We start from the raw sequence: 27525 nt of genomic DNA, 5'->3' as shown, positions 1-27525 counted from the left end.
AACACATAATAATAATCACAACCAGAAGACTGAAGGTGATTCTTTTTTTTAAAAAAATGTAGTGAGAAGTCAAGCAAAATGACATCCTTTATTGGCTAACTAAAAAGATTACAATATGCAAGCTTTCAAGGCAACTTAGGCCCCTTCACAGTATGTACTTGTTGTTAATATAGTGCTTTCTTTCAACAGGTTTCCATGACAAATTTACGTTTTACTTTTTGATATCTAATTGTGTATATTAGACAACATTACACATAACCCTACCTAAAGATGCTGGGGTTGCTTTGCAGTTCATGGTTGTGAAAAGCCCCCATGGCACCTAGAAAATCCATCAGCCTTTATGTAAAAGCTTTCCAAGTTGTAATGAGAGCAGCCATTTCACCTCTCTGTGTTTGCTTTTTGTTTAGAGTACTCACCAGACAGTGTTGCTTGAGATTCGGGCGCTGAAATATGTACGCTTGTGGCATGTTAAAGTGAAAAGGATGCAAATTAGAAAACACAGCCAGAAAAGGTAGAGGCAAGCTCCAAAACAAGCAAAGGGTGCTACATAAAACACGCTGGAAGTATCAGTAGAAGAACTAAAATGAACTACAGTAATCCCTCCTCCATCGCGGGGGTTGCGTTCCAGAGCCACCCGCGAAATAAGAAAATCCGCGAAGTAGAAACCATATGTTTATATGGTTATTTTTATATTGTCATGCTTGGGTCACAGATTTGCGCAGAAACACAGGAGGTTGTAGAGAGACAGGGACGTTATTCAAACACTGCAAACAAACATTTGTCTCTTTTTCAAAAGTTTAAACTGTGCTCCATGACAAGACAGAGATGACAGTTCAGTCTCACAATTAAAAGAATGCAAACATATCTTCCTCTTCAAAGGAGCAAACAAATCAATAGGGCTGTTTGCTTGTAAGTATGCGAAGCACCGCGGCACAAAGTTGTTGAAGGCGGCAGCTCACACCCCCTCCGTCAGGAGCAGGGAGAGAGAGAGAGAGAGAGAGAGACAGATAAAAAAATCAATACGTGCCCTTTGAGCTTTTAAGTATGCGAAGCACCGTGCAGCATACTTAAAAGCTGCACACAGAAGGTAGCAACGTGAAGATAATCTTTCAGCATTTTTAGACGAGCGTCCGTATCGTCTAGGTGTGCGAACAGCCCCCCTGCTCACACCCCCTACGTCAGGATCACAGATAGTCAGCGCAAGAGAGAGAGAAAGAAAAGTAAGTTGGGTAGCTTCTCAGCCATCTGCCAATAGCGTCCTTGTATGAAATCAACTGGGCAAACCAACTGAGGAAGCATGTACCAGAAATTAAAAGACCCATTGTCCTCAGAAACCCGCGAAGCAGCGAAAAATCCGCGATATATATTTAAATATGCTTACATATAAAATCCGCGATGGAGTGAAGCCTCGAAAGGCGAAGCACGATATAGCGAGGGATTACTGTATTGCCAGTTAACATGTTTTACTACTGAGAGTGTATAAGTAGGAAACATCAGACTGAGGGCAGGTAAGGGAGCACTGCTCTCTTATAGAGCAATGAAAATCACCATTAAAGCAGGTGAAGCACTACTAAGTAAATAAGCTAGCCCTTTGATCAGCATAGTGCTGCTATCAGAAATAACACTCAGTTACAGTTTCTCTCAACCCCTCAAGATTCTGCATAGTCCAATTATTTTCAGTACTCACACCGAAAGTCAACATGGTTAGTTTGCCAGACCACCTACACTAACAGGAATCAATGAATTTACATCAAGCATCAACACATACAGTCATTAAATTCAAAAGAAGCAACTAATTGTTTTGTCAGGAACACATAAAGAAAACTAAGAATTGTTCAAGTTATTAAAATCCACAAAAGCCTAAGTTCCCATTCTCACTAACAGCTCTAGGGATTCTGTAACGGGAGCCACGTATTATGAAGTGACATTATTTCCCATAGCCCTAGACACTAAGTGTGGATATGACCCTTGACACCATAAGACGGAGTCCCATGCCACCCTGTCCTTGTTCAGCATGGATTCTTTTCAATATAGTGGTAAGGAGACAATATCAGGTACTTTGACACAAACAGAAAGTTTCTAACCATACAGTATCTCTCTTTTCATCTATCACAAATGCAGACAAATAACAAGCACGACCATTGCAGTTATAAATTCTGACAAGAAACCAATCACCAAATCACTTTAGATTCGTCAGAAAGAATATTATAAAACATAAGAGGTTGTCCATTACATAGATTACCAGCCATGTACGTGTGGAGCTCCATACTACCAACTGAGCAAACTGGCTGGTGCAAATTAAAAGACTGGATGTGGACATGGACTAGACTAGGATTCAAAAAGACAATCCAAGATTAACAGAGGCCCAGGTGGTCCTTTGCCCATGTTAAAGCTCTGCCTGTGAAAAGCTATTAATCAACATTAGCATAAAAAAGACCATTTTTGTCAATGAAAATAAAAGTAAACTGTTAGGAAAGTTGGTGTAATGCACTGTGGTTTGGTTAACTGGCCATTCTGCTTTAGGACAGTGTGGTGTTCATGTGTACATGATGATGCTATGCCTGATGCAATGCTGGCATGCTGCTTGGTTAATTGTAGAAGTATTATATAGATGGAAGTGGTTGATGAGTAACTTGCATCCATAAGGGAAAATTCTAAAGTGGTATTTACTGAGACTAAACATGAAGGTCTCAAAACATGTACCAACCCTGATATTTGTTGTATAGCTTAAACCAGTTGCTTAAGCTGTACTTGTTGCAAACCTAAAAGAGAAACATGCCTTTCTACTATGGCACAGAGTTGTTCTGTGTCTTTGGGATCCATCAGTATGGCTCAGACTTGTAATGTTGGGGATAAATCAATCTGGACATCAAATCTACATTCATGTGGGACAACCAGGACTTCGGTACATGCAATGAAATGTGAAAATGATGATTTTTAGAACACTAGAGCAATCTAGATAAGAACAGGCCATTTAGCCCAACAAAACTCACCAGTCCTATCAACTTCATTCTTCCAAAAATAACATCAAGTCTATTATTTATTCCATGTGTCTATGGTTCTCTGTATGAAGAAAACTTCAATAGCTTGTTTGAAATTTACCCTTAACAAGTTTCCGCCTGTGTTTTGATGATCCATCCATCCATCCATTGTCTCCCGCTTATCCGAGGTCGGGTCGCGGGGGCAGCAGCTTGAGCAGAGATGCCCAGACTTCCCTCTCCCCGGCCACTTCTTCTAGCTCTTCCGGGAGAATCCCAAGGCGTTCCCAGGCCAGTCGAGAGACATAGTCCCTCCAATGTGTCCTGGGTCTTCCCCGGGGCCTCCTCCCGGTTAGACGTGCCCGGAACACCTCACCAGGGAGGCGTCCAGGAGGCATCCTGATCAGATGCCCGAGCCACCTCATCTGACTCCTCTCGATGCGGAGGAGCAGCGGCTCTACTCTGAGCCCCTCCCGGATGACTGAGCTTCTCACCCTATCTTTAAGGGAGAGCCCAGACACCCTGCGGAGGAAACTCATTTCAGCCGCTTGTATTCGCGATCTCGTTCTTTCAGTCACTACCCATAGCTCATGACCATAGGTGAGGGTAGGAACATAGATTGACTGGTAAATTGAGAGCTTCGCCTTGCGGCTCAGCTCCTTTTTCACCACGACAGACCGATGCAACGCCCGCATTACTGCGGATGCCGCACCGATCCGCCTGTCGATCTCACGCTCCATTCTTCCCTCACTCATAAACAAGACCCCGAGATACTTGAACTCCTCCACTTGGGGCAGGATCTCGCTACCAACCCTGAGAGGGCACTCCACCCTTTTCCGGCTGAGGACCATGGTCTCGGATTTGGAGGTGCTGATTCTCATCCCAGCCGCTTCACACTCGGCTGCAAACCGATCCAGAGAGAGCTGAAGATCACGGCCTGATGAAGCAAACAGGACAACATCATCTGCAAAAAGCAGTGACCCAATCCTGAGCCCACCAAACCGGACCCCCTCAACGCCCTGGCTGCGCCTAGAAATTCTGTCCATAAAAGTTATGAACAGAATCGGTGACAAAGGGCATCCCTGGCGGAGTCCAACTCTTACTGGAAACGGGTTCGACTTACTGCCGGCAATGCGGACCAGGCTCTGGCAACGATCGTACAGGGACCGAACAGCCCTTATCAGGGGGGCCGGTACCCCATACTCCCAGAGAACCCCCCACAGGATTCCCCAAGGGACACGGTCGAATGCCTTTTCCAAGTCCACAAAACACATGTAGACTGGTTGGGTGAACTCCCATGCACCCTCCAGGACCCTGCTAAGGGTATAGAGCTGGTCCACTGTTCTGCGACCAGGACGAAAACCACACTGTTCCTCCTGAATCCGAGGCTCGACTATCCGACGGACCCTCCTCTCCAGGACCCCTGAATAGACTTTTCCAGGGAGGCTGAGGAGTGTGATCCCTCTGTATTTGGAACACACCCTCCGATCCCCCTTCTTAAAGAGGGGGACCACCACCCCAGTCTGCCAATCCAGAGGCACTGTCCCTGATGTCCATGTGATGTTGCAGAGGCGTGTCAACCAAGACAGTCCTACAACATCCAGAGCCTTGAGGAACTCCGGGCGTATCTCATCCACCCCTGGGGCCCTGCCACCAAGGAGTTTTTTGACCACCTCGGTGACCTCAGTCCCAGAGATGGGGGAGCCCACCTCTGAGTCCCCATGCTCTGCTTCCTCATTGGAAGGCATGTTAATGGGATTGAGGAGGTCTTCGAAGTACTCCCCCCACCGACCCACAACGTCCCGAGTCGAGGTCAGCAGCGCACCATCCCCACCATATACAGTGTTGACACTGCACTGCTTCCCCTTCCTGAGACACCGGATGGTGGACCAGAATCTCCTCGAAGCCGTCTGAAAGTCGTTCTCCATGGCCTCCCCAAACTCCTCCCATGCCCGAGTTTTTGCCTCAACAACCACCAAAGCCGCATTCCGCTTGGCCTGCTGGTACCTATCAGCTGCCTCCAGGGTCCCACAGGACAAAAAGGACCGGTAGGACTCCTTCTTCAGCTTGACGGCATCCTTCACCGCCGGTGTCCACCAACGGGTTCGGGGATTGCCGCCACGACAGGCACCGACCACCTTATGGCCACAGCTCCGGTCAGCTGCCTCAACAATAGAGGCACGGAACATGGCCCATTCGGACTCAATGTCCCCCACCTCCCTCGGGATGTGGTCGAAGTTCTGCCGGAGGTGGGAGTTGAAGCTACTTCTGACAGGGGGCTCTGCCAGACGTTCCCAGCAGACCCTCACAACACGTTTGGGCCTACCACGCCTGACCGGCATCCTCCCCCACCATCGAAGCCAACTCACCACCAGGTGGTGATCAGTTGACAGCTCCGCCCCTCTCTTCACCCGAGTGTCCAAGACATGTGGCCGCAAGTCCAACGACACGACCACAAAGTCGATCATCGAACTGAGGCCTAGGGTGTCCTGGTGCCAAGTGCACATATGAACACCCCTATGCTTGAACATGGTGTTCGTTATGGACAATCTGTGACGAGCACAGAAGTCCAATAACAAAACACCGCTCGGGTTCAGATCAGGGGGGCCATTCCTCCCAATCACGCCCTTCCAGGTCTCACTGTCATTGCCCACGTGAGCATTGAAGTCTCCCAGCAGAACGAGGGAGTCCCCAGAAGGTATGCCCTCTAGCACCCCCTCCAGGGACTCCAAAAAGGGTGGGTACTCTGAACTGCTGTTCGGTGCATACGCTCAAACAACAGTTAGGACCCGTCCCCCCACCCGAAGGCGAAGGGAGGCTACCCTCTCGTCCACCGGGGTAAACCCCAATGTACAGGCTCCAAGTCGGGGGGCAATAAGTATACCCACACCCGCTCGGCGCCTCTCACTGGGGGCAACTCCAGAGTGGTACAGAGTCCAGCCCCTCTCAAGGAGATTGGTTCCAGAGTCCAAGCTGTGCGTCGAGGTGAGCCCGACTATATCTAGCCGGAACCTCTCAACTTCGCGCACTAGCTCAGGCTCCTTCCCCTTCAGAGAGGTGACATTCCACGTCCCAAGAGCCAGCTTCTGTAGCCGAGGATCGGACCGCCAAAGTCCCCGCCTTCGGCCACCACCCAACTCACACTGCACCCGACCTCCTTGGCCCCTCCCATAGGTGGTGAGCCCATGGGAAGGGGGACCCACGTTGCCTCTTCGGGCTGTGCCCGGCCGAGCCCCATGGGTGCAGGCCCGGCCACCAGGCGCTCGCCATCGAGCCCCACCTCCAGGCCTGGCTGCAGAGTGGGGCCCCGGTGACCCGCATCCGGGCGAGGGAAAACGCCATCCAAAATTGTTTTTCATCATAGGAGGTTTGTTTAACCGCTCTTTGTCTCATCCCTCACCTAGGACCAGTTTGCCTTGGGTGGCCCTACCAGGGGCATAAAGCCCCGGACAACAGAGCTCCTAGGATCATTGGGACACGCAAACCCCTCCACCACGATAAGGTGGCGGTTAAAGGAGGGGTGTTTTGATGATCTCATTTTAAAATAAGAGTCTTGATCCACTGTACTAATTTCCTTCAGATTTTTAAACACTAATCTTATTTTGCTTAAACTGAAAAGGCTCAGCTCTTTAAATCTCTCTTCATAATTCATCCCCTGTAGCCCTTGAATCAGCCTAGTTGTTCTTCTCTGGACCTTTTCTAGTGCTGCTATGTCCTTTTGTAGCCTGGAGACCAAAACTGCACACAGTACTCCAGATGAGGCCTCACCAGTGTGTTATAAAGTTTGAGCAGAACCTCCTTGGCCTTGCACTCCACACATCAGGGCACTATATAATCTGACATTCTGTTAGCCTTCTTAATGGCTTCTGAACACTGTCTCGTATTTGATAGTGTTGAGCCCTCTACAACTCCTAAATCGTTCTCATAAGGGGTACTTTTGATTTTCCTCCCATTGTGTATTCAAATCTAACATTTTTACTTCCTACATGTAATACATTTACTGACATAGAATTTCATCTGCAACAAATCTGCCCAATCCTGTATGCTGTCCAAATCCCTCTGTGATGATTCAACAAATTCTAGATTATCTGCCAGTCCACCTGGCTTGTTATTTATAATAAAATTTATATTCGTATCCAAATACCACCGGCCCCTTTATTGACCCCGGTGGAACACCACTCTTAACATCACCCGATTCTAATAGTGTTCCTCACAACATAACCCTTCTGCACCCATCTAAAAACATCAGCCTGAACTCTCATTTCTTTTAGTTCAATGCCCAACCTTTCATGTGGCACCTTACAAATGCTTTCTGAATGCCAAGACAAATAATATCATATGTTCCACCTTGATCGTATCTTTTTGTTGCTTTCTCATAGAATTCCAGCATGTTGGTAAAACATGACCTGCCTCTTCTGAGCCCATGCTGACTGTTAGGTAAAACTCCTGTTATTGCCATGTGTTGCTCAGTCTTATCCTTAATAATTCCTTCCATTAATGTATCTGTGTTGCACGTTAAACTTACTGGCCTACAGTTACTTGGATCTGCCCAGTCACCCTTTATATATAATGGGAAATGATTTGCCATTTTTCGGTCCTTCCAAGTTTTCTCAGTGCACAGTGGCTTCCTAAAAATGTGTTAAAGGTTTATATAATGTACTTGCTAACCTCCTTAAGAACTCGAGGGTAAATATTATCTGGTCCTGGTGATTTATTTGATTTCAACCTATTTAATCTGAGCAGCACTTCTCCGTCTACAATTTCCAAATGACTCAGTACCTCCTTAGTAGTCCCATTTAGTGCTAGAAGGTTAGCCATTTCCTCACATGTGAAGACCTGAGGAAAATGGGAGTTTAGAGCACCTGATATTTCACTGTCTGTATTTTTAAATTCTCCTTTACTGTTATGGTAAATGTTCAAAAACATGGAACGTTCCAGAGAGACTAACAAATGCTTAAATGCTAAACATATAATCCATAAAGTCTGAGCACAAGGTATTAAATCCAGGACCCTTAAACACTGTTTAAACAAGAAATGGTGCGTAACAAGCTGCATGAACCATTAAGCAACCAAGCAGGTCATTTCCTGAAAACAGTACTGCTTGCTGATAACAGCAGAAGGCTTTACAATAGTCAGCAAAACCATGAAGCACTTTACAGAGCTATTAACAAGATCTTGTTACGTAGAGAATCCATACAGGTAAGTTTGAAGTAGGAAGGAGAAGCTATCCTTTGTCTCTGCTCCCTGACAGTTCATTAATAAGCCAGTGTCTCTCAGGACGACCTCAGAAAGTGAAAACAAATACAAGAGAAGCGGTTTGATGGCAAATGTTGGTTTAAGGTTGGGTGGTTTACTTATGTTCAGCAGTGATTCGGCAGCAGGTGCTCTCAAACAAGCGTTAACCATTTCTTTACCATATCTCCTGTGCTACCCCAGATGAAGGTAAATATAAATAGGTGAAGAAGGGCAGGCTGGCTAAGACAAGTTAAAATCCCATTACATTGACACTAAGAATGCTCACCACCCATATATTTTACGCACCTTTGGTTGTCTGGTCTTTCAACAATGTCAGCTGAGATAAATTCATCTTTAAAAGCCATTATTGTTGTATGTTTTTGTTGTTTTTTTTTTGTATATTATAGGGGGGTCACGTCCTGAGTTCTGCCAAAATGTCACTTGCTTCTATGCCCAGTCGGACATCTTTCTCAGAAAACTCTGTCACTAACCTGATGTAAGTAAAGAAAAAGCTAACTGGTTTTCATCCTGCTTTGAAATTTTAAATAAAGGCATTTAGAAAGTGAGTCCACCTCATCTCTTCTTTCAGTAATACTTTACAGCTGCAAACAAAGCAGATAGCATGGAGCAAAGCTTCACTTGTATCAGTCTCAGGGGGATTAGGTGTCAAGGCCCCTCAAATAAATGCACATGAAAGCAAACCATCACCAAGGGTGGCTGTTGGAAGCAGTGCCCTAACCCTGACGTCGTCGTTCTTTCTTTCAGCCGTGAGAATGGTAGCGGAGTGTGCCTGGATCTTCAGGTAATTGATACCGTGAGAAGCATCCGAGACAGGGAAGACACAGTTATGCATCACGTCTTGACGGGAAACCTGTATAAGCCACGAAAAAGGGTGAGCAAATTCTTTGCCCAAGACTTCATTGCTCAATGCTTTCAGCCCAGTAAATAACGTAACGCAGTTCATTCTGAGCGAAGTGATCATTGCCCACTGGTTTTGATAAGTGTATTGCTGTGTTTGTCTGCATTCAGAAACTGTAGGACTGGGACTGCTTGTTTGTCTTTGAAAATTAATGCATTGTGTGAGGCTTGAATGTTTACAGTCTTAATTTTGTTTGGTGGAAGGTGCTGTAGGTGTAGACAAATTAATTAGTGAAAGACTTCTAAGGAATTGCTTTGCATAGCTGCAACATCCATTTCTTCTCTGTGTGTCTATAATGTGTGAGGCAGAGGAGTTAGTAGGTGCAAAAATAAGGCAGGACTGTATTAAGGAAAACAGAAATACGGTAAACGCATGTTCTTAGAGGAATAGAGAAATGTGCTAGACGGCCCATGCGTCCCACTGCCTTTGTGTTTATTTTCAGAGCCGTTTCAAGGTCACGGGGAGACAGAGCATCTCCTAGTAGCATTAAGACGAGGCAGAAGTCAAATATAGGCAAGACACCAGTCAGTCACAGGACACACTCGCACTACACACCCTTGTCTGCTTATATCAGGCCAGCAATAGAGTCTCCAAATTAACCAGCAAGCTGTTTTTTAATAAGTGGGAAGGATTCATTAAAACAAACTCAATTCAATTTATTCTTGTATAACATTCATCAGTGGACTTTATACCAATGTAGACATGTGGAGCACAGCAGCATACCACATGCACTTCAAGACAGGCCATCTACATGACGCTAAGTGTGTTTGGGCTCAGCAAATATCTTGGATGGGAGGCCATCTATGAAAAGGTTGGGTTGCTGCTGGAAAAGGTGTTGGAGAGGCAAGCAGAGGGTGCTTACCCAGTGGTCCGAATGTGGATTCCAATGCCCCAGTGCAGTGACAGGCACACTGTCCTGGAAAAAATGGCACCATCCTTTGGATGAGGTGTAACACCGAGGTCCTGACTCTTTGTGGTCCTTAAACATCCCTGCACATCCTTTATAAAGATGACCTGGCTAAATTGACTGCTGTGCCCCTAATCATCCCCTGCCTCTGATTTGCTTTCTTTCTCCACGTCACCAGCTAATAGCTAATGTGTGGTAAGTGTTCTGGTGCAAAAATGGCAGCCGTCACATCATCTAGGCAGATGCTGCACATTGGTGGTGGTTGAAGTGGCTCCCCACTCACTATGTAAAGCACTTTGAGTAGTGAGAAAATATAAAAGTAAACAATTATTATTATTATTATTAACATGTAGCTCTTTTCAAAAAGTGACTGGGTTGGGAATCTTAACAAGTATGCCTGGTACTAGGGGTCTGAGATTTTAGCCGCTATGCCACTGTGACCTTGAATTCTACAGAAACTTCATATTTATGTGCATGACTTAAAATTTCACTACTAAGTACTTACATGCAGAAATTTTCTTTTTAGAATATTTAAATGTGAAGTGTGTGGCTGAACAACCATAAAGATGTTTTTGCTCTTGTTCACAGTTCCACTCCAATTACAGCCGACACTTCATCAGTGCAAATGAGCAAGAAAGGCAGGAATGTGAGGTGTTCCAGAGGAATATGCGACGCCGGCTCGAGTCTTTCAAATCTACCAAACACAACGTGTACCCCACCAAAAGCAAGGCACGTCACAAAAGGGATAAAAGTCAAAAAAAGGCAAGTGTACTTACTGTGGATTGCTGATTTCTCACAAGAGCTAAGGCCTGCTCACACAGGATATTTCAAATCAAGTTCAAGGATTGTAAACACCTTGAAACAATAGGATGACGATACTTTAAAAATGCACCTTCAGATTAAATGTCCCATACTGGGTTTGGTATCAACAGTATTTTATAAGGCTCACTTAGTATTGTACTCTTTAGTGTTTTGACAAGCATGTTCTGACCATAAGCTTTGTGAAAGACATATTTATAATGAATAATGGCACAATCTAATATATGAAGCAGAATGTTGGATTGTGGGGTGTTTGTCTGCTCTGAAAATCCACACCTTTGAACCCATCTCTACAGTATTTTGCACAAATCTCCTATTTGTACAGGGGAGCACCATATGATATGTTTCATTCTGAAATTTAATTGGTGCCCCCACCATGGCAGGGTAGCCCTGCTAGTAAATAATAAAGCTTGAATGACTGAAACCTTGGTATGATAAAATGATGACGCATATATAGTGCATTCACTCAATGGGCAAATTATTAGGAACACTATGCTAATACTGGACAGAGCCTGCTTTTACTCTAAATGCAGCCTCAATTCTTCATGGCACCGATTCCACAAGATGCTGCTGACATTCCTTTGAGATTCTGGTCCTTGTTGACTCATGCTATTTGTGCAGATTGGTCAGTGCTGTGAATCTCCTGTTCTACCGCGTCCCAGAAGTGTTTTATTGGATTCAGATCCAGTGACTGGGAAGGCACTGAAGAACATTGACCTCATTGTCACATTCATGAAACCAGTTTGTGATGACTTTTCTTTATGACATAATGCATTATGGAGCTGGCAGTAGCCATTAGAAGGTAATGGTGGTCTTGAAGGGGTGCACAAGTTCAGCAACAATACTCAAAATGTCCGTGGCATTCAAATGATAAATGAGTGGTGGTAATGGACTCAGATTGTGCCAGGAAAACAAACCCCACACCATTACACCAACACCAGCCTGGACTGTTGACACAAGGCAGGTTAGGTGTATGGTTTTGTGCTGTTTACACCTAATTCTGACCCTACCATCTGTGTGTCTCAGCAGAAATTAAGATTAATCAGACCAGGCAACGTTTTTCTAGTCTTCATTTATCCAATTTTGGTGAGCCTGTGCCCACAGCAGCCTCAACTTTCTGTTCTTGGCTGATAGGAGTAGAAACTAATGTGGTCTTCTTCTGATGTAGCCCATTCTGCTCAAGTTTGGTGCATTCTGAGAAGTTTTTCTGTTCATTACCATTGTACAGAGAGATTATCAGAGTCACTGTAGTATTTCTGTCACTCTGGCCACTCTCTTCTGTCCTCTCTGATCAACAAGGTGTTACTGTCCAATCCCAGCAATTATAGGAATACTTAAACCAGCCTGCCTGACACCAACAATCATGCCACAGTCAAAATCACTGAGATCACATTTTATCTTCATCTTGGTGGTGATGTGAACATTAACTGAAGCTCCTGACCTGTATCTGCATGATTTTATGAATTGAACTGCTGCCATATGATTGGATGATCAGATAATTGCTCAGTGAGTGTGTATGCAAAAGGCAAACTCACTTGTATGCAGCTAATGCAAAATATGGGTGGTCCCAGAGTTAGTCAATATTTAGATCTAGGAGTTGTGGGCCCATGACATAAACATTTCATGTGTTTACCAAAATGAATCCTACAGCCATTTACAATACATATTCAGGCACTCAAACTCACAAACAGTTCTTGTGTTTTGTTTCTTGTAGTTTTTTGTAGGCTGAAGAAATTCCATCGCTGTTGCAACTGAGTCTATTGACTGCTATGAGTTTTGCAGATGGCAGGATTCCTTTCTTTCCTCTGGAATTTTTCCACACCTTATTTTTTCTTTCTGTCCTCAACGGTGTTTCAGAGTCATGCACCGTGCTGCAAGCACCTAATTTCCTTTATATGTCAGTAATGTGAGTCAATGTGAATAGCAGGTTTCTCAGAGGGCAGTCAGCAGTATGCCGTGATTAATGAACTGCACACTTCACTGGTGAAACAGGAGATTTCAGGAAAATTAGTCTGTCAGTTTAGGGACTGAAAGGCCCCATTTTGCTTGCTTTATGCGTATCATTACAGTAGCTACATTTAGAGTTTCTGTAAAAGAATAATGAGAGAAGAGGCAAAGTTCCACTGAATTACACAGTCAAGAATTGTTTCTTGTATTTTTGGAAATCCCCATCTGAATTTGCAGTTTTTTTTTCATTGTTTGGTTCATAATTTTCTTTTTTGTGCAGCGGTCTTGATAGAAGACCACACAGAGTATGACAAGGAACAAAGCAGAGTTAAGAGTTGACCACTGACCAAAGAAATCAGATTTTAATGCCAGCATCTCTATCATCCTCTGGAGCATGTCACAGGGAGATGTCCAAAACTCCAGGGTTTAGGGGGGGCTTTTACGTACTGAAGACTTTACTGTCTTACTCAGGACTAGGAATTTAATAGAGCTCTGGATTATACACATTCTAACTGCACAATGTAACCTTTTGTCACAAAAACGTTGGAAATCCATCATATTTAGCCCTTTGTAGACTAAAATTAGTGAGTATACCTATTGTGTAATTTCTTGGCCTAAAGCAAACTGGACCTTTGTACAGTATTTTATATAGTGTGTTAACATTATATGTGCATTTAGCTTGCATGGTCTCAAGTTTACCCTTACAAACCAAAGGAAAAAAAAACGTGTTGGATAACCAAGCGAGTCAAAATCAAACCTTTCCCCGGTGACTCGCGCTTAGATACGTTTGGATTTTTCTCACTTATTTAATTCTCAGCAGCTCTGAAGGCCACCACTACAAGGTCTTGGGAAGGTCCGTTTGTCATGAGAATTTCCATAGTAAATGAATTTGGGATTTAGGCTGTATGAGTATGTATAGGAAACAAAAGTACATGTTCATATTGAATGCTCGTGTCTGTATTGCTCATCTTAGTTTGCAATGGTTTACCACAAGCACTCTAAGCATCAAGCCACCCTACAGCAGGCAGTCCCACGTAAACTTTATGCCACCAGTCCTTAAAGCAGTAACACTCCATGCTCGCTGTTTTTTTGACACAAAGTTTAAAGTGGCCAGCTGTTGTGCTGTTTTTCACATTGAACAGACATTATGCTCTTCTTCCAAGAAGCCACACTCTGCATGTGCCTCTTTTGTAGAAAGTGGTCTCAAGCAGCCAGCTGCCGTGATATTTTTTTTCCCAGTACTTTGATGTTTCCATGAAAATTCTGCAAAGTCAGAAACTTTCTCCTCCAGAGAGCCACACTTCACATACTCCATTTAGCTGTTTTTTCTTTTATAACAGCGGGAAGGGCACAGACGGTCGACGTTCTTTCAATTCCATATCAGGATTCTCCATGAGCATCAAAAACATTTCTTGCTATTTGTCGTTATGTTAAATTATAAAGCAACATTTTTTATGGGGTATCACTAACTCATCTATTATTATGTGGGTGTCATATTTAGGGTCATTATCAGTCCTTGAGCATACCAATAATGGCACGTTACACTTTTTAAAAATATTTTTAATAACTTTAAGCTTTTCAGAATTGTGGCACTGTCAATACCCGAAGGACACACGGAGTCCTGAGTAACAATTGGGCAGCCAGCTGGGCCATGCCATTTAATTTAACAAAAGAAAAAAACGTTAGCCTGTAGGCTCAAGAAAACAAAATTCGACCAATCCAGCCTTCCATGCAGCTTACAGTAGTAGCTCTACGCCAGGGTCTCATGTCTGGGTCCAGACTGAGACACCACTCTCCGGTAATGCTTCTTTTTATTTTGTCCCGACCAGGAGAGATGGGGCCTTCTCCAGGAACTATGGGTGGGATTAGTCATTGTCGGGGTTCCTCTGCAGGTAGAAGAGAGAGTGACAGCGCCTCCTCTCAGTTCAGCGTGGTATTGCTTACCTTGCTTGAGCTTTAAGGTGCTCCCCAGGCACACGTGTGTGACGCACATGAAGCAGTGGAAGATACTATAAGAGCAAATAAAGCTAAGAAATACACTGCAGTTTTGTATTTTTACATTTTCAATGTTTCTTATTTACTTTTACGAGTAATTACTAAATAACTAAAATACACATGCTTATTTTGTGATAGTGCAAGCTTATGGCAGCATACTCCATAACATTTAGGTGAAGTCCAACCCTGCATAGATTGTGATTAGATGTGTGGCTACACAAGAGAGAAAACCATCCGCTGTAAGTGTAACAGAACTTCATCAGGAGACTACAGTAATAACACGAGAGGAGTCAGCATGCATTTATTTAGTGGGTGTGCATTGGCCTCGGACAGGAGTTGTGAACAGGGAAGGTGGATGTTTATGTAGGTTACAGAGTAAGTCAAAGACTCTACTAGCATAGTGAAGTCAACCTGTACAGCCTCAGAGACCTATGAGTGAAAGGGCATTAAGCAGCATTTTCAGATGGGTAAAAAAGATTATCATCTCATCTCATTTTCTGAAACTGCTTTCTTGGTGAGGGTTGTGGTGAGAGCAGTCCAAGCGGTTCAGTCCGGACTTCCTGTCCCCACCTACAGATTTCAGATCTTCTTGGGGAATTTGCAGGCATTTCCAAGCCGATTGAGAGATATGATCAGAGCAGCTCTAGGGGACACCTCCTTACGATATACCCAAACCATTTAAGTTGGCACCTCTCAACCCAGTGGAATAGCGTCTGTATTCTGAGGATCTCCCAAATCACTGAGGTTTTCACCTTATCATTGAGTGTCAGCTCAGCCACCCTGCAATGAAACATTATTTCTGCCTCTTCTACTTGCTGTCTTTCTTTCAGCCTTTACCCACAACTCATGACTATTGGTGAGTACAGAGATGGAAATTGACCAGTAAACTGAGAGTTTTCTCTTCAGACTCATCTCCTGCTTTTGCTGCTCCAATCCATTTATAGATCTCACATTCCCTTTTTCCATCACTTCTGAACGAGATCCTGAGGTACTCGAACTCCTACAGTAAGGGCACTTGTTCTCCCCTCATCTGGTGAGAGAGAACCATGACAGCTGCTTCATACTCAGCAGTGAACAAAACATTATCATTATGTATAAAACCATATATTAAACAGAAGTTCATTTTTTGGTTAGGCAAAAACATTTTGATAGTGTCACATGCAACAGAAAGATTTGTAATGCAACATTATTCTTGCAGAAAGTTGATATTAGCCATTTTTAGATGAAAGCCAAAGAAGCAGGCTGATGGCCCTAAGTGTTTATTGTCTACAGTAAAGCAGCTTATATTTGCATAGCACTCTTTTCACTTGGTGGGGCTGAATGTAATCCCTCTGTTCTTTGGGTCATACTTGGAAATTACATTAAAGTGTGAAAGCTAAGTCTTCAGTGAGACAAAACAAATCTCTCAATGTTACATGTTTAATAATGATAAAATTATTCCTCCCTTCAAAACAGAAAAACAATGATGCAAATGACACCATTCCCAATGGCAAACCCAGAAGAAACATCAGCTGGCAAAATCCAGGTAAGACAAAGGAACAAGACAAATCTTTTTTTGTGGTGTACATAATGTGGAGCAATATACTTTTACTTCTACCACTCAGTGTTTGTGTAATGAGTACAGCATCCCTCCTCTCCTTCCCTTCCTTCTCCTCCAACAATACTGGCCATTCCTTATTACATCAAGTGAGACATTGCGAGCTGCGTTACTCCTGACTCCAAGAGTTCATCCTGGCAACTCCTGTGTCCTTACAGTCCCTAACTCCAAAGACACAGAAAAGGGGAATGTCAATCCTGTAGAGGACTGACAGGATAAAGCAGAAGGCTGTGCACAATCAATGAAGTCTCCCTGCTGCCAAACATCATCATCTCCTGAACAGTTATTTCTGGGCATCTTTCCATTAATTAACAAAATGGCATTCATGCCAGAACATATTAACAATGGCACCCCTCCTAGGCAATTATTGAGTTTTATTATTGAATGTTGTATTTATTGTTCCACCTATACTAATATGTGTATATATATATATATATATATATATATATATATATATATATATATATATATATATATATATATATATATATATATATATATGTGTGTGTGTATATATATATGTACATATATATATATACAGTATATAAATATATATATGTACATATATATGTATATATACAGTATATAAACATAATACCAGTCAAAAGTTTTAGAACACCTCAGTTTTTCCTGTCTTACTTCACATTTAATCAGTTGAAATGCGATGAATGACCTAAAATGGTAAAATGATAAGCAGTAAACTGTCAGAGGTTTAAATTTAAAGTTTAGGTTACCCTTCTTCAGAGAACAACAAGTAGGTTATAACAGATGTTCTGCAGCATTAAAGTAAATTAAACCTTGCACGTTGAAGCAAACAATTTGCACAGGTGTCCCAACTTCTGTTGATTACTTAAAAACTCTCTGTCTGTCTCAAAGAAAAATTGGAACAGACTGTTACTGAAGTACTACTTGAACAAAATTTCACTGTAGAAAGTTGTAAAGCCGACTGATAATGGGAATACAAGTGCAATTAACAAATAAAACAAGACAGAGTATTATTACCCTTTGACGTGTAGGATTTCATTTAGAGAAACTGTACAGTGGTGTCATACACAGTCTAAAGACAATTGTAAACTGGAAGAAACTCTGATAGGAAGAGATCTGGCAAAACCAAAGTCACAATCAGAAGACAAGTTTCTGAGGGTCTCCAGCTTGCTTGATAGGCGACTCCCAGCACAACAGCTTCAAGCACAGCTTAACAGTGCAGGTCAAAAAAAGCAAGTCTCAGTTTCTACTGTGAAGAGGAGACTTTGTGCTGTAGGTCTGACAGGGCGAGTTGCAGAAAGAAAGCCATTCCTTAAAGGTCCAAATAGGGCCTTAAAATACCAGATGTGGACTCCTGCAAACTGGAAAAAAAGTCTTATAGACCAATGAATCACAATTTGAAATCTTTGGTTCATCACAGAGGGTGTTTATATGCCGTTGAGTGGTGAAAGGATGGTTCCTCAGAGTGTGACACCAACAGTCAAACATGGAGGAGGAGGTGTGATGGTCTTGGGGTTCTTTTGCTGAAGGCAAAGTTGGTGACTTGCACAGAGTGACTGGCATTCTGAATGAAAAGAGTTACAACAGTTTGACTGTTATATCAGCAAGAGGTAGTTACTTTCTTGAATCAAATATTTGAATAAAATTGTGCACATTTAATGAGTCATTCACTTATTTTTTTTATGTTTGTCATTGTTAATTTGTTCTATGTCTTGATTTCATGAAACATTAAGACATCAAACTGCAAGCATTTCCATAAAAACCGAGGTGTTGTAAAACTTTTGACCGGTAGTGTGCATAAACATTATATACATAACTTTATATATTTTATATATATATATATATATATATATATATATAATGTTGGTGGGAAATTTTGTCCCTTCAGCACTGAAATGGACATCACTTATATAGAAAATTAATGAACTGAGGTTTCTTTGACCAGGTGAAGATGCCCTCAGATAAATCTTTAATGTTTCCATTTATTTTTGCTGTCAGCTCCTATTGCTGTGGAAATTGAATCTGAAGATGAAGAGAATGACAATTCAGAGACTGAGAAGGACGAAGGAATTACCTTTGTAGCTCGAGCTGCTGATGAGGTCTTTCAGGAGAGAACACCATCAAGTAAGCTAAGCTAAATGGCCTACACCCCACCCTTTATAACAACTAAATGGAACTCTGCCCCTTTGACTGGAAAATGTTACAATTTCATTTTTTCCAGCATGGTTGTAATCTTTTCTACTAATATTTTGTTTATATAAGATTTGCATCATTGAAAGGCAGTTGTATTCCTCTTTTTAATTATGGTAGTGGTGCACCTGTAAAACACTTGTTGGTCACCAGTGAAAATGAGTAAACACTGTAAAAGCAGTAAATAAAATCAACACAAAAATATTATAGCCATGCACTGAAGATAAAAGAGATTTAAAACAAACAAAGGATAGCCCATGTGAATTTTTTAATTAGGTAGAAATGTGGATCTTGCGTTTGAGTGCCCAGGCAGCAATCACGGTAAGTTGTTGAGTGGGCACATTAAGGGCAGGGGGATGACGATGTGAAAGCACTTCAGCCATACAAATGTTTGTATAGAGTAAACAGTTTGGTCAGGGTAATTTGCACTTGTTTTAGGTAGATAGTGCGGTCTCAAAAATGTTTTAGAAAAAGACTGAGAGTTCAGTTTAGCTCTGCATGCTAAATAGTTATATGGCCTTGGTGTGCAGTAATTTGGGATTTGGCCTTTATTTACACCAAAGGACTGAGAAAACAATTGCAATATTTATTCTGATGTTTTGTCACAGTGTTAATGCTTTATGTCTGCATACAACCAGCATCTGATTTCTACATTAACACATATAATGTTCAGAAATGACAACCATGCACACATGAATCACAGCCAAGTTGTGTGGCATCTTATTTTGGCCAGGTAACATGGCAAATCACATGTAAAAGGGCCCAGCAGTACAGAAGGCTTAACACACTGATTGCCTGTAGCCCCTTCTGATCATGCCAATAAACATTTGCTCAGTTGCTGATTTTTTTCAGGTGTACCGTCTAATCTTACTTGCACAGTGCCATCCACTTGAAGTATGGTCAAACAGGACATCTAACTCTCTACTGACCTCTATCGTCATTTATCTTTGTCCTTTTAACATTAAAAATACAACCTAATGATAAATATTACAAGTATGGATCTCAGTTCAGATGCAAGGATATGTGTTTATTTACCTATTTAAACAGTAGACATATAATGTCTACATATTGGATTTGGGCCCAACAGCACTGGGCGGTATAAACATAACCTTAGAAATACATCTCTCAGTATTACAAATACTTTGGGTATTTTAATCTTTGTAAGTAAAATGCATTTTAACAGAGCATCTTTTTATCACATGGCCATACCTAAACTATAATACATCAGGCAAAGTGATGCTTCATGATTTTTATAGTATTTTGGGGAGACAGAAGTAGGTTACAAGTCCAAGTCTGCTGTGTTTCTTTTAATTTCTTTAGATAAATGTCTCTTTTTTAAAAGTAGTCATTTCATATTAGTAAGAGATCAATTTGTTTGATATACAGAGAAGCTTAGTCTTTCTTATTCTTAGCTGAACTAAGGTTCATGACTGCAAATGTTATCCAAACTTTAAGTTTCTTATTCAGACTCACTTACAGGATAATTCAGATTTGCATTTTGTTATTTTAGGGGCGGCACGGTGGCGTAGTAGTAGTGCTGCTGCCTCACAGTAAGGAGACCCGGGTTTGCTTCCTGGGTCCTCCCTGTGTGGAGTTTGCATGTTCTCCCCGTGTCTGCGTGGGTTTCCTCCCACAGTCCAAAGACATGCAGGTTAGGTGGATTGGCGATTCTAAACTGTCCCTAGTGTGTGCTTGGTGTGGGTGTGTGTGTGTGTCCTGCTGTGGGTTGGCGTCCTGCCCAGGTTTGGTTCCTGCCTTGCACCCTGTGTTGGCTGGGATTGGCTCCAGCAGACCCCTGTGATCCTGTGTTCGGATTCAGCGGGTTGGTAAATGGATGGATGGATGGATTTTGTTATTTTGGAGTTCTGAATTTGTAAAAAGGTAGAGACAATACCTTGTGCTAAAAATATTCTTTTTAAGTAAAAAAAAAAAATGCCAGAGATGCAATTTTTAATCTTACCTTCACTTCAGTGATCTTTACATGGCACACAAGGCCATGTGATGATGAAGCCTGCACTTGTGAGCCCTCTTAAGTAACAGATCCTTAAGGTACCTGTATAATGAATGCATGAGTCCATTTAGCATCTTTTTAATTAGGAACATCACATATGTATATTGACTTTGTGACCTAAGGATGTTTACGCTGGTAATACTATGTATGTTCAGCTCCACCTATCACATAGCCACTCTATATTCTGTCTGACAGTATTATTTTCTGAAAAACCAATACAATAATTTCTTAAATTTTAACTTAACAGCTTCTGAATTATAGCTGGATACCAGTTCAGAAAATGTGTCTCAAAAATCTTAGTCCCTGGATAAAACAGGAATGTTTTCAAATCTGTTGCCAAGGTTGATTGTTTTTAATCTTATGGAATGTATTCTTAATTACTTCTGACCCCATTGAATTTGGTCAGATCCAGAAATAATAACATTGCTGTTAAGATTTTCAAACAAAGGGTTTTTCTTACAGTCAGTAGCCAGATACCCAATAATGAAGAGCTGGAAAAAGTGCCTCCTTGGAAATTTGAGAGTGGCCAGCCACTTCCCTCTCTGAGTGCAAAAGTACCCCGGCCGAGTCTGGTTTTTGTGAACAAGATCTCATCAACAGAATCCAACGAGTCCCCAGAGAACAGCCATCCACCACAGCAAACCATTTAACAGTAAAGACAATGAGATTTGTTCTGGGTTTGGTTTTTTCCTCTTTTTAAATATATATATATATATATATATTTATCTTACAGTCAAATCAGGTTTATTCTGACCACTTGTTGGGAAGTTAAAAAAAAAAGTACTTCTATGTCAAAAATGCAATTTTTGCTCAATTAATTCCGATTCTTATTAATCTAATGAACTTAATGACACCACCAGCCAGAGTCAGATTTTGTTTTATATCTGTAATCAAATATATACACTATAATGCCTTACAAAGTACCCTCGGTCCTTGAAAGTTTTGCAGTTTTTCTGAATTATTCAAGTTAGTGTCCAAACATAGCATAACATAACATTCTCAAACCTACTTAATCCAAGTGAATGGAGAACAGAACCTATCTGGGCATCACTGGGTACAATGCAAGAAGAGACACCAGTCCACTGCAGAGTGTCCAGATATTCTCACTCAAAACCTGCACATTTTTTATAAGTGACATTAATTATTTAGTTATTTTTCAGCAAATACTGTATACTGAAGAAAAAATGAAATCAGAATTCAGTGCCATTGCGTTAATATTTGGTAGAGGCATATTTTACAGCTTTGGATTATTTTGGGCATCCACCAAACTGCCCAGCTGTTTTGGGAAGATCTGAAGTCATTACTTTGATTTACGCCACTGAAGAACATTCACCTTTTTATTCTTGAGCGAACACATTCAGCTTTGGATTGCTTCAGTATTTCAGTAGACTTAGAGTGGTTTTTGCAGGGCCTGTATGTACTTTGCCATTTTCATTTTTGATATGTTTGTGAGTGCTGCAGGATACAGTGACAACTGTGTTTCACTTCAAAGCAAACACCACACTCGAATGCCTCAATAATAAAAAAAGGTGACTAAATTGATAAAACACAGGTTATATGACTAGATGTCCACTTCCTATTTTGTCATCAGAAGCAGTTAAATTATTTTCTCAGTTCTTCAACACTGTTAAAGCAACTTAAGATATTCATTCACCTTATAATCTCCATAGAAATGACTCTGCAATCGTGGACGTGTATAAGGTTGCTTTTGGTAGCATCCTAGATGCAGAGTACTACATTTTCTTCTTAGAAATTATTTCTGAAAGGAAAGTTTAAATAAATGCCCAGATTAAGGGAGCAGCAAAAAAAGCCAACTGTTTAATGAGCATCTAAGATTTCAACATGGACTCGAGATGAACAAAGTAAACAGATGAAAATGCATTTTCCCCTGAAATGTCATATATTAAACCTTCAATTGATATTCTGCAGCAGCACCCACGTCCCAGTGAACAGATGGGTGCTTCACACACGTAGTTAGAACTTCAAAGGGTGTTACACTCAATTACTGTACTCCTCTGCAATGGATTTATTTCAAAGAGAATAAAACGTTTTAACCCCACTTATTGTGTGTCATTAGGCTATGAGTTGTGAGTTATAAAAAATTTGTTTTAAAATTAATTAAAAAAATTAGTCGTGATTTGAGTTGGCATAACCTTAACATGAAAAATACTGGATGAGCTAATTGTTTATGTAACAAGGATAAAATGAGTTGACAGTACAACTGAGGAGATGTTTAACATTTTAAAAGCAAGTAGTGCATGTGGCCTTTAATAGAAATGATATAAATATGGATTTTATTTAAGAACAAGCACTGCACAAGTGGACAATTTTGAGAAAATAACTTCAGCATGACTGTGGCCAGTCATATAAAATGGTTTGACTGTAACTTACATTATTTTTCTTTTGTTATTTTATTTGCAGCTTTCCCACTTCAACCCTCTTCTTCCTGGTGTTCTGGGACCTGGTCTGTTCTCCCTGTGATCACTTTTTCCTTCCATGTTGCATCCTTTGAAAGAAATGATGCTTAAACTAACAAAACAAAATTTAGTTTTGGGGTAATTACAGTAATGTGAGTAACTTAAAGGTGTCTAGATTTCAGTTTATGTAGATTCTTTTTTTTTGCACTTCATTCATTTATCATTTTGGCTAGTCCAGTTTGTGATTATTTTTTAATTTACCAGTGAGCCAAGTAGTCAATAGATGTTTAATTATTTAATTATTTTATTTAACATATTCTTATATTCTTAGTTTTTTTTTACACATGAAATGTAAGTATGGCTATAATCTAATCACCTGGCACTGTCAACAAACTACAGTTCTTTACATCATCCTTGAGCAAATTGGAATAGCTCACTCAAAAATAAACTACCCAAGGTAACAGTTCATTTGATAGCATACTCCTGCAAAGTAAACAACTCAAGAAAGGAGATAAAAACACATTAATATATATTACTCACCTGTGAAAATGGCAAAACTGACTGTTTATTTAATGTTTTCTGGAGTTACAGTCTCCCTAAGCACAGACAAAGGGGGTTTAGAGTGCTCCGTTGTTGATTATGACATTGGCAGATATCCAGTTTTGAAGAACGTGCCATCCCCTTTTTTGCTGCTCACATTCTTGAAGGCTGACTGCTGTGATGAAAGATGCTCGGGAATCCAAGTGAAAAACTGCATTCCCAGGGCAGGCCTCAAGGATTGGGCAAAATTTTAGGTAGTGGGTGGAATACTGATTTTGGGAGTCATTCTTAAAATAAGTTGTAGAAGAAAGGTCTGTCAAAAAAACGTACAAAGAGAAATTCTGGGTCAATGACAGTATTGCAGAGAAGCAGACAAATGGCACTAGTGCAAAGAAACAGAGATCTTGATCTACTTCTTCTTTCAGCTGCTCCCGTTTGGGGTTGCCAGAGCGGATCATCTTTTTTCATAAGAGATCTTGATCTACTATTAAGCAATATTTGTGCCTTAACTTAATCCCACAATCAATTCAATGTTATTTAAAATACACATTCCTTGAGTCAGAAGTGTACTGTCAAGGATTTTTGCTTTGATTAAAAAAAAAATCAAATCCCAATGTCTATCCAGTGTTTACTACTTTGATTTAAAAGTCAAGTATTATCCATGTATAATTTCTACAGAATGAATCAGTAGTATCACTATAATATTGTATTATTTTTTTAAATTCCCAGTATCACCACTATGCTACTGAAGTACAGTATAACGAAATTCCAGAATAAATCAAATGTTACTTCATTTCCATCCTTTTTCTGAAACTTCTCACAGGGATCCAAAGCTTGGCCTGTCAGCATTAGGCAGGATCCAGCCCGGGATGGGATGCTGCACTGTTGAAGAGTACACCAACAATTCTTCATACTGCTTCAATTTAAAGTTAATAAAAACCTGCATGTCTTTGGGATGTGAGAGGAATTTGAACTAACTGGATATGGGCAGAATGTGCAAACTTTCCACTAGCAGTAATTAAATCAGAAATACAAATCTGGTCCCTTAAAAGCAATGCCCCAACACACTATAGCAACAGAGTTAGGCTAAGGTAGCAACAACCTTGGCCCTCACATGCCCACACTTAGGCTATGTCCATACTACTAGGTTTTCATTTGAAAACAGCATTTTTAAATGAAAACAATCTCAGTCCACTGTAGCATTTTCACATCATTTACGAAAGCATCTCCATCCACACTAAAATGACTTAAAACACATATGACGTAGACATTCACCAACACTGGGCGTGCGCACATCAGTACAAAAATCCTTGAAGGAGTGGCCATGAGATATTTCACAAAACTGTAGCGACTGGAAAATTACATGTCTTTGTGGCGTGAATGCAGCATTCAAGTTGTACAGAATGCAATTTAGATGCATACAGGTTAGCAACACAACAAGCACCATGGAAAGCTACTCTTCAGTGTCCACTATGTTGAAATATGGTTTTCCTCTGTGAAGAGTGACCACTTGGAATGAGATGTTGTAATGAGCAGGATCCCATCAGGGAATGGCCATGTAATAATCACAAATAACTCGGAACACAATTAGAGTTGCATTTTCGCAGTTCGAATATTCGCCTGTCCACCTCACAATGCTGAGGCTACGTTTTTAAAAGTATACAGCACTGGAGAGCATTTTAAGAAGTCTCCATTTTCAGGGGTTGAAAATGCCGGGGTAGTGTGGACAAATAGCAAAAATAGAGACTAATGTTTCAATTTTTAAGAAGTTTGTACAGGACCTTTGTTTTCACCATTCCAATTTACAGTGATCAGTTAGTCTACCATACATATCTTTGGGGTGTAGATGGAAAAGATCTTCATAAATATGGGGAGATTGAGCCAACATCACATATACAGTTGCTTGGGTTGGAATTTAGAACTGGAGTTCAAAGCTGTGAGGCTGCAATACTAACCACTGTATTACCACAGCCCCTGTATTTCAAATTAATTCAGTATTATCTTATAATGCCAAAATCTCTTTCAATTAGTACAGTATTATGCACGTATGAGAACCTAGTATTATCATTTGTGAAAATATCAGTATCACTTCAGGAGATGTAAGTGTCACCTTTATTTGAAATCCTCATATACAGTAGATAAACAGCATTCCCCTTTTCAGCTGTATAGGGAGTGGATGCAGTTGAATGGTACCTCTGTAGCTGAAGTGCAGTTTCTGCTTTGAAATTTTATTTAATATTGGTATATTCCTTTCCTTCTATCCTTATAGATCTTGCTGTCTCACATATGGCACCTGATGTAGCTCTGGACTGTATTGTTCTATATGTCTGTCTCCAGTTGATAACACTACCCTGTCTCGCATGCTTTAAAACTCCTTCTCTACTAACTATGACTAATCCCATCTTACATTGAAGTGACCATTTCTTGACAATCTTGGATCTTCTTTCCTCCAACTACAGGTAACTTAGATGTATGCCAGAGCCCATGTGTCATTCCCCCATCACCGACATGTGCAGAGAAGGAGCTGCCTTGGAAAGGTCGGCAAGGTGACTTACCTGCCTGTGTTTCCTCTGAGACAACCAAGATCGTGCCTCTTGATATGCAGCAAGCATGGAACCAAAGCATCTCCTCACTGGAAAGCCTGGCATCGCCACCCATCACTGAGATTCAACTGCAGCCCACCCTGGCAGAGCTAGATGAATTTCCTTCCCCCGGACCAACCCCTCTCCACCTAGCCCGGTTTCAGTTTCCTGATAGCACTTTGACTACCCAACACAACAGCGATGATGAAAGTCCGGACTCCATCCAGCAGCAAGAGCTGCAGCCTCTCGTGTCCTATGAGCGACCCTCCTGGCTGGGCCAGTCGGCCAGCTCTGCTGGCACCCGGTGGCCCGTTCAATTTAACAGGGCCAGTAGAGTTTCTCTCCTCAAAAATTTGGTTTCTGGCTCAACAAGTAATCTCGGTGGACAGTCGTCCAGTAGCCAGACAGATCTTTAATTAAAGGACCATTGTTTATTCTATGGTACTTAAACTGAGCACTTTAACAAAACAAAGATTTTGGATTTTTTCTTTACGCATTCTTTTTAATACTTTATGTGGATTTTCTAAAATTATTTTTATTGATGTATATGACACAAATCCAAAGTTATATTTAAGACAAGGCGTGTTTGTTGTTAAGGCAAATAGGACGAGCACAAAAAACCTACACACAGACACTTAAAAAGGAGTTACTTCATTGCAAATTAGAGATAACAACTGTTAAGTTATTATATTGTTCATAATGAATACACTTCATAAATTCAGAACTATCCTTATAATTATTTGTTTTTTTTGTCTATTTTGGTAGATATCATTAACAGACTTACAATTAGGCTTTTGTGTTTCATGTCACTGTTAGACAAATATATAGATATATATAAATGGATAATGATGCACTTTGAAAATGAAAGCTCAGTGCCTTCTTTCATGCACCTGGTCCATAATGTGTACGCTGCTAGGACATAAATGCCATTTTTCAATAACTAATTTTAAAAATGATATTTTATTATATTCTATCTGTATACACACACACACACGCACACACGCACGCACGCACACACACACACACACACAAAATTTCCATGCCTCAATAGACTGGTGCCTTTTATATATTCTGACATTTGTTAACATTTCCTTAATCTTCTAATCGCTGTCTGAATTAAAGACGACCTACAGTACTAAAGTCCTCATGGACTATTAGAATTTTGATTTAGACAGATTACTCATCAGCAATGATCATGATCTACCCAAACATGGTCCTTTCAGCTGATTCACAGATTTCCGTTCAGGTGTGGCTAGTATTTATTTTATTTGGCTATGAGCCACAAGTATTGTCTTAAAGTTTCATCTTTAAGCCTCTGATATTTTGACCTGTCTGCTCTGACATTTTGGGAGCATAAAAAAGATTTTTAAATATAGCTGCTATTTCACTGTAGTTATTGATTA

The 27525-nt window shown here is 41.0% G+C and overlaps 1 protein-coding gene across 2 annotated transcripts in view; it reads left to right on the top strand.

The window, feature by feature from the left end:
- slc9a5 (solute carrier family 9 member A5) overlaps window positions 1-27112 on the top strand; it is a 157824-nt gene extending 130712 nt beyond the window's left edge. The window contains exons 11-17 of one of the 2 annotated variants that reach the window (XM_051931682.1): window positions 8621-8709; window positions 8979-9105; window positions 10628-10801; window positions 16256-16325; window positions 18381-18506; window positions 21046-21235; window positions 26000-26132. In XM_051931682.1, the coding sequence (XP_051787642.1) occupies window positions 8621-8709; window positions 8979-9105; window positions 10628-10801; window positions 16256-16325; window positions 18381-18506; window positions 21046-21233 (774 nt within the window). In that variant the 3' untranslated portion in view covers window positions 21234-21235; window positions 26000-26132. Of the gene's footprint in view, window positions 1-8620; window positions 8710-8978; window positions 9106-10627; window positions 10802-16255; window positions 16326-18380; window positions 18507-21045; window positions 21236-25999 lie in introns of both variants that reach the window. The other variant, XM_028809352.2, reaches the window with a different exon arrangement.
- Window positions 27113-27525: the final 413 nt, after the last annotated feature.

Source organism: Erpetoichthys calabaricus, chromosome 9 (assembly GCF_900747795.2).
Source record: "Erpetoichthys calabaricus chromosome 9, fErpCal1.3, whole genome shotgun sequence".
NCBI lineage: Eukaryota > Metazoa > Chordata > Cladistia > Polypteriformes > Polypteridae > Erpetoichthys > Erpetoichthys calabaricus.
The sequence above is the reverse complement of the archived record's forward strand: the minus strand, read 5'-3'. Positions and strand labels throughout refer to the sequence as shown.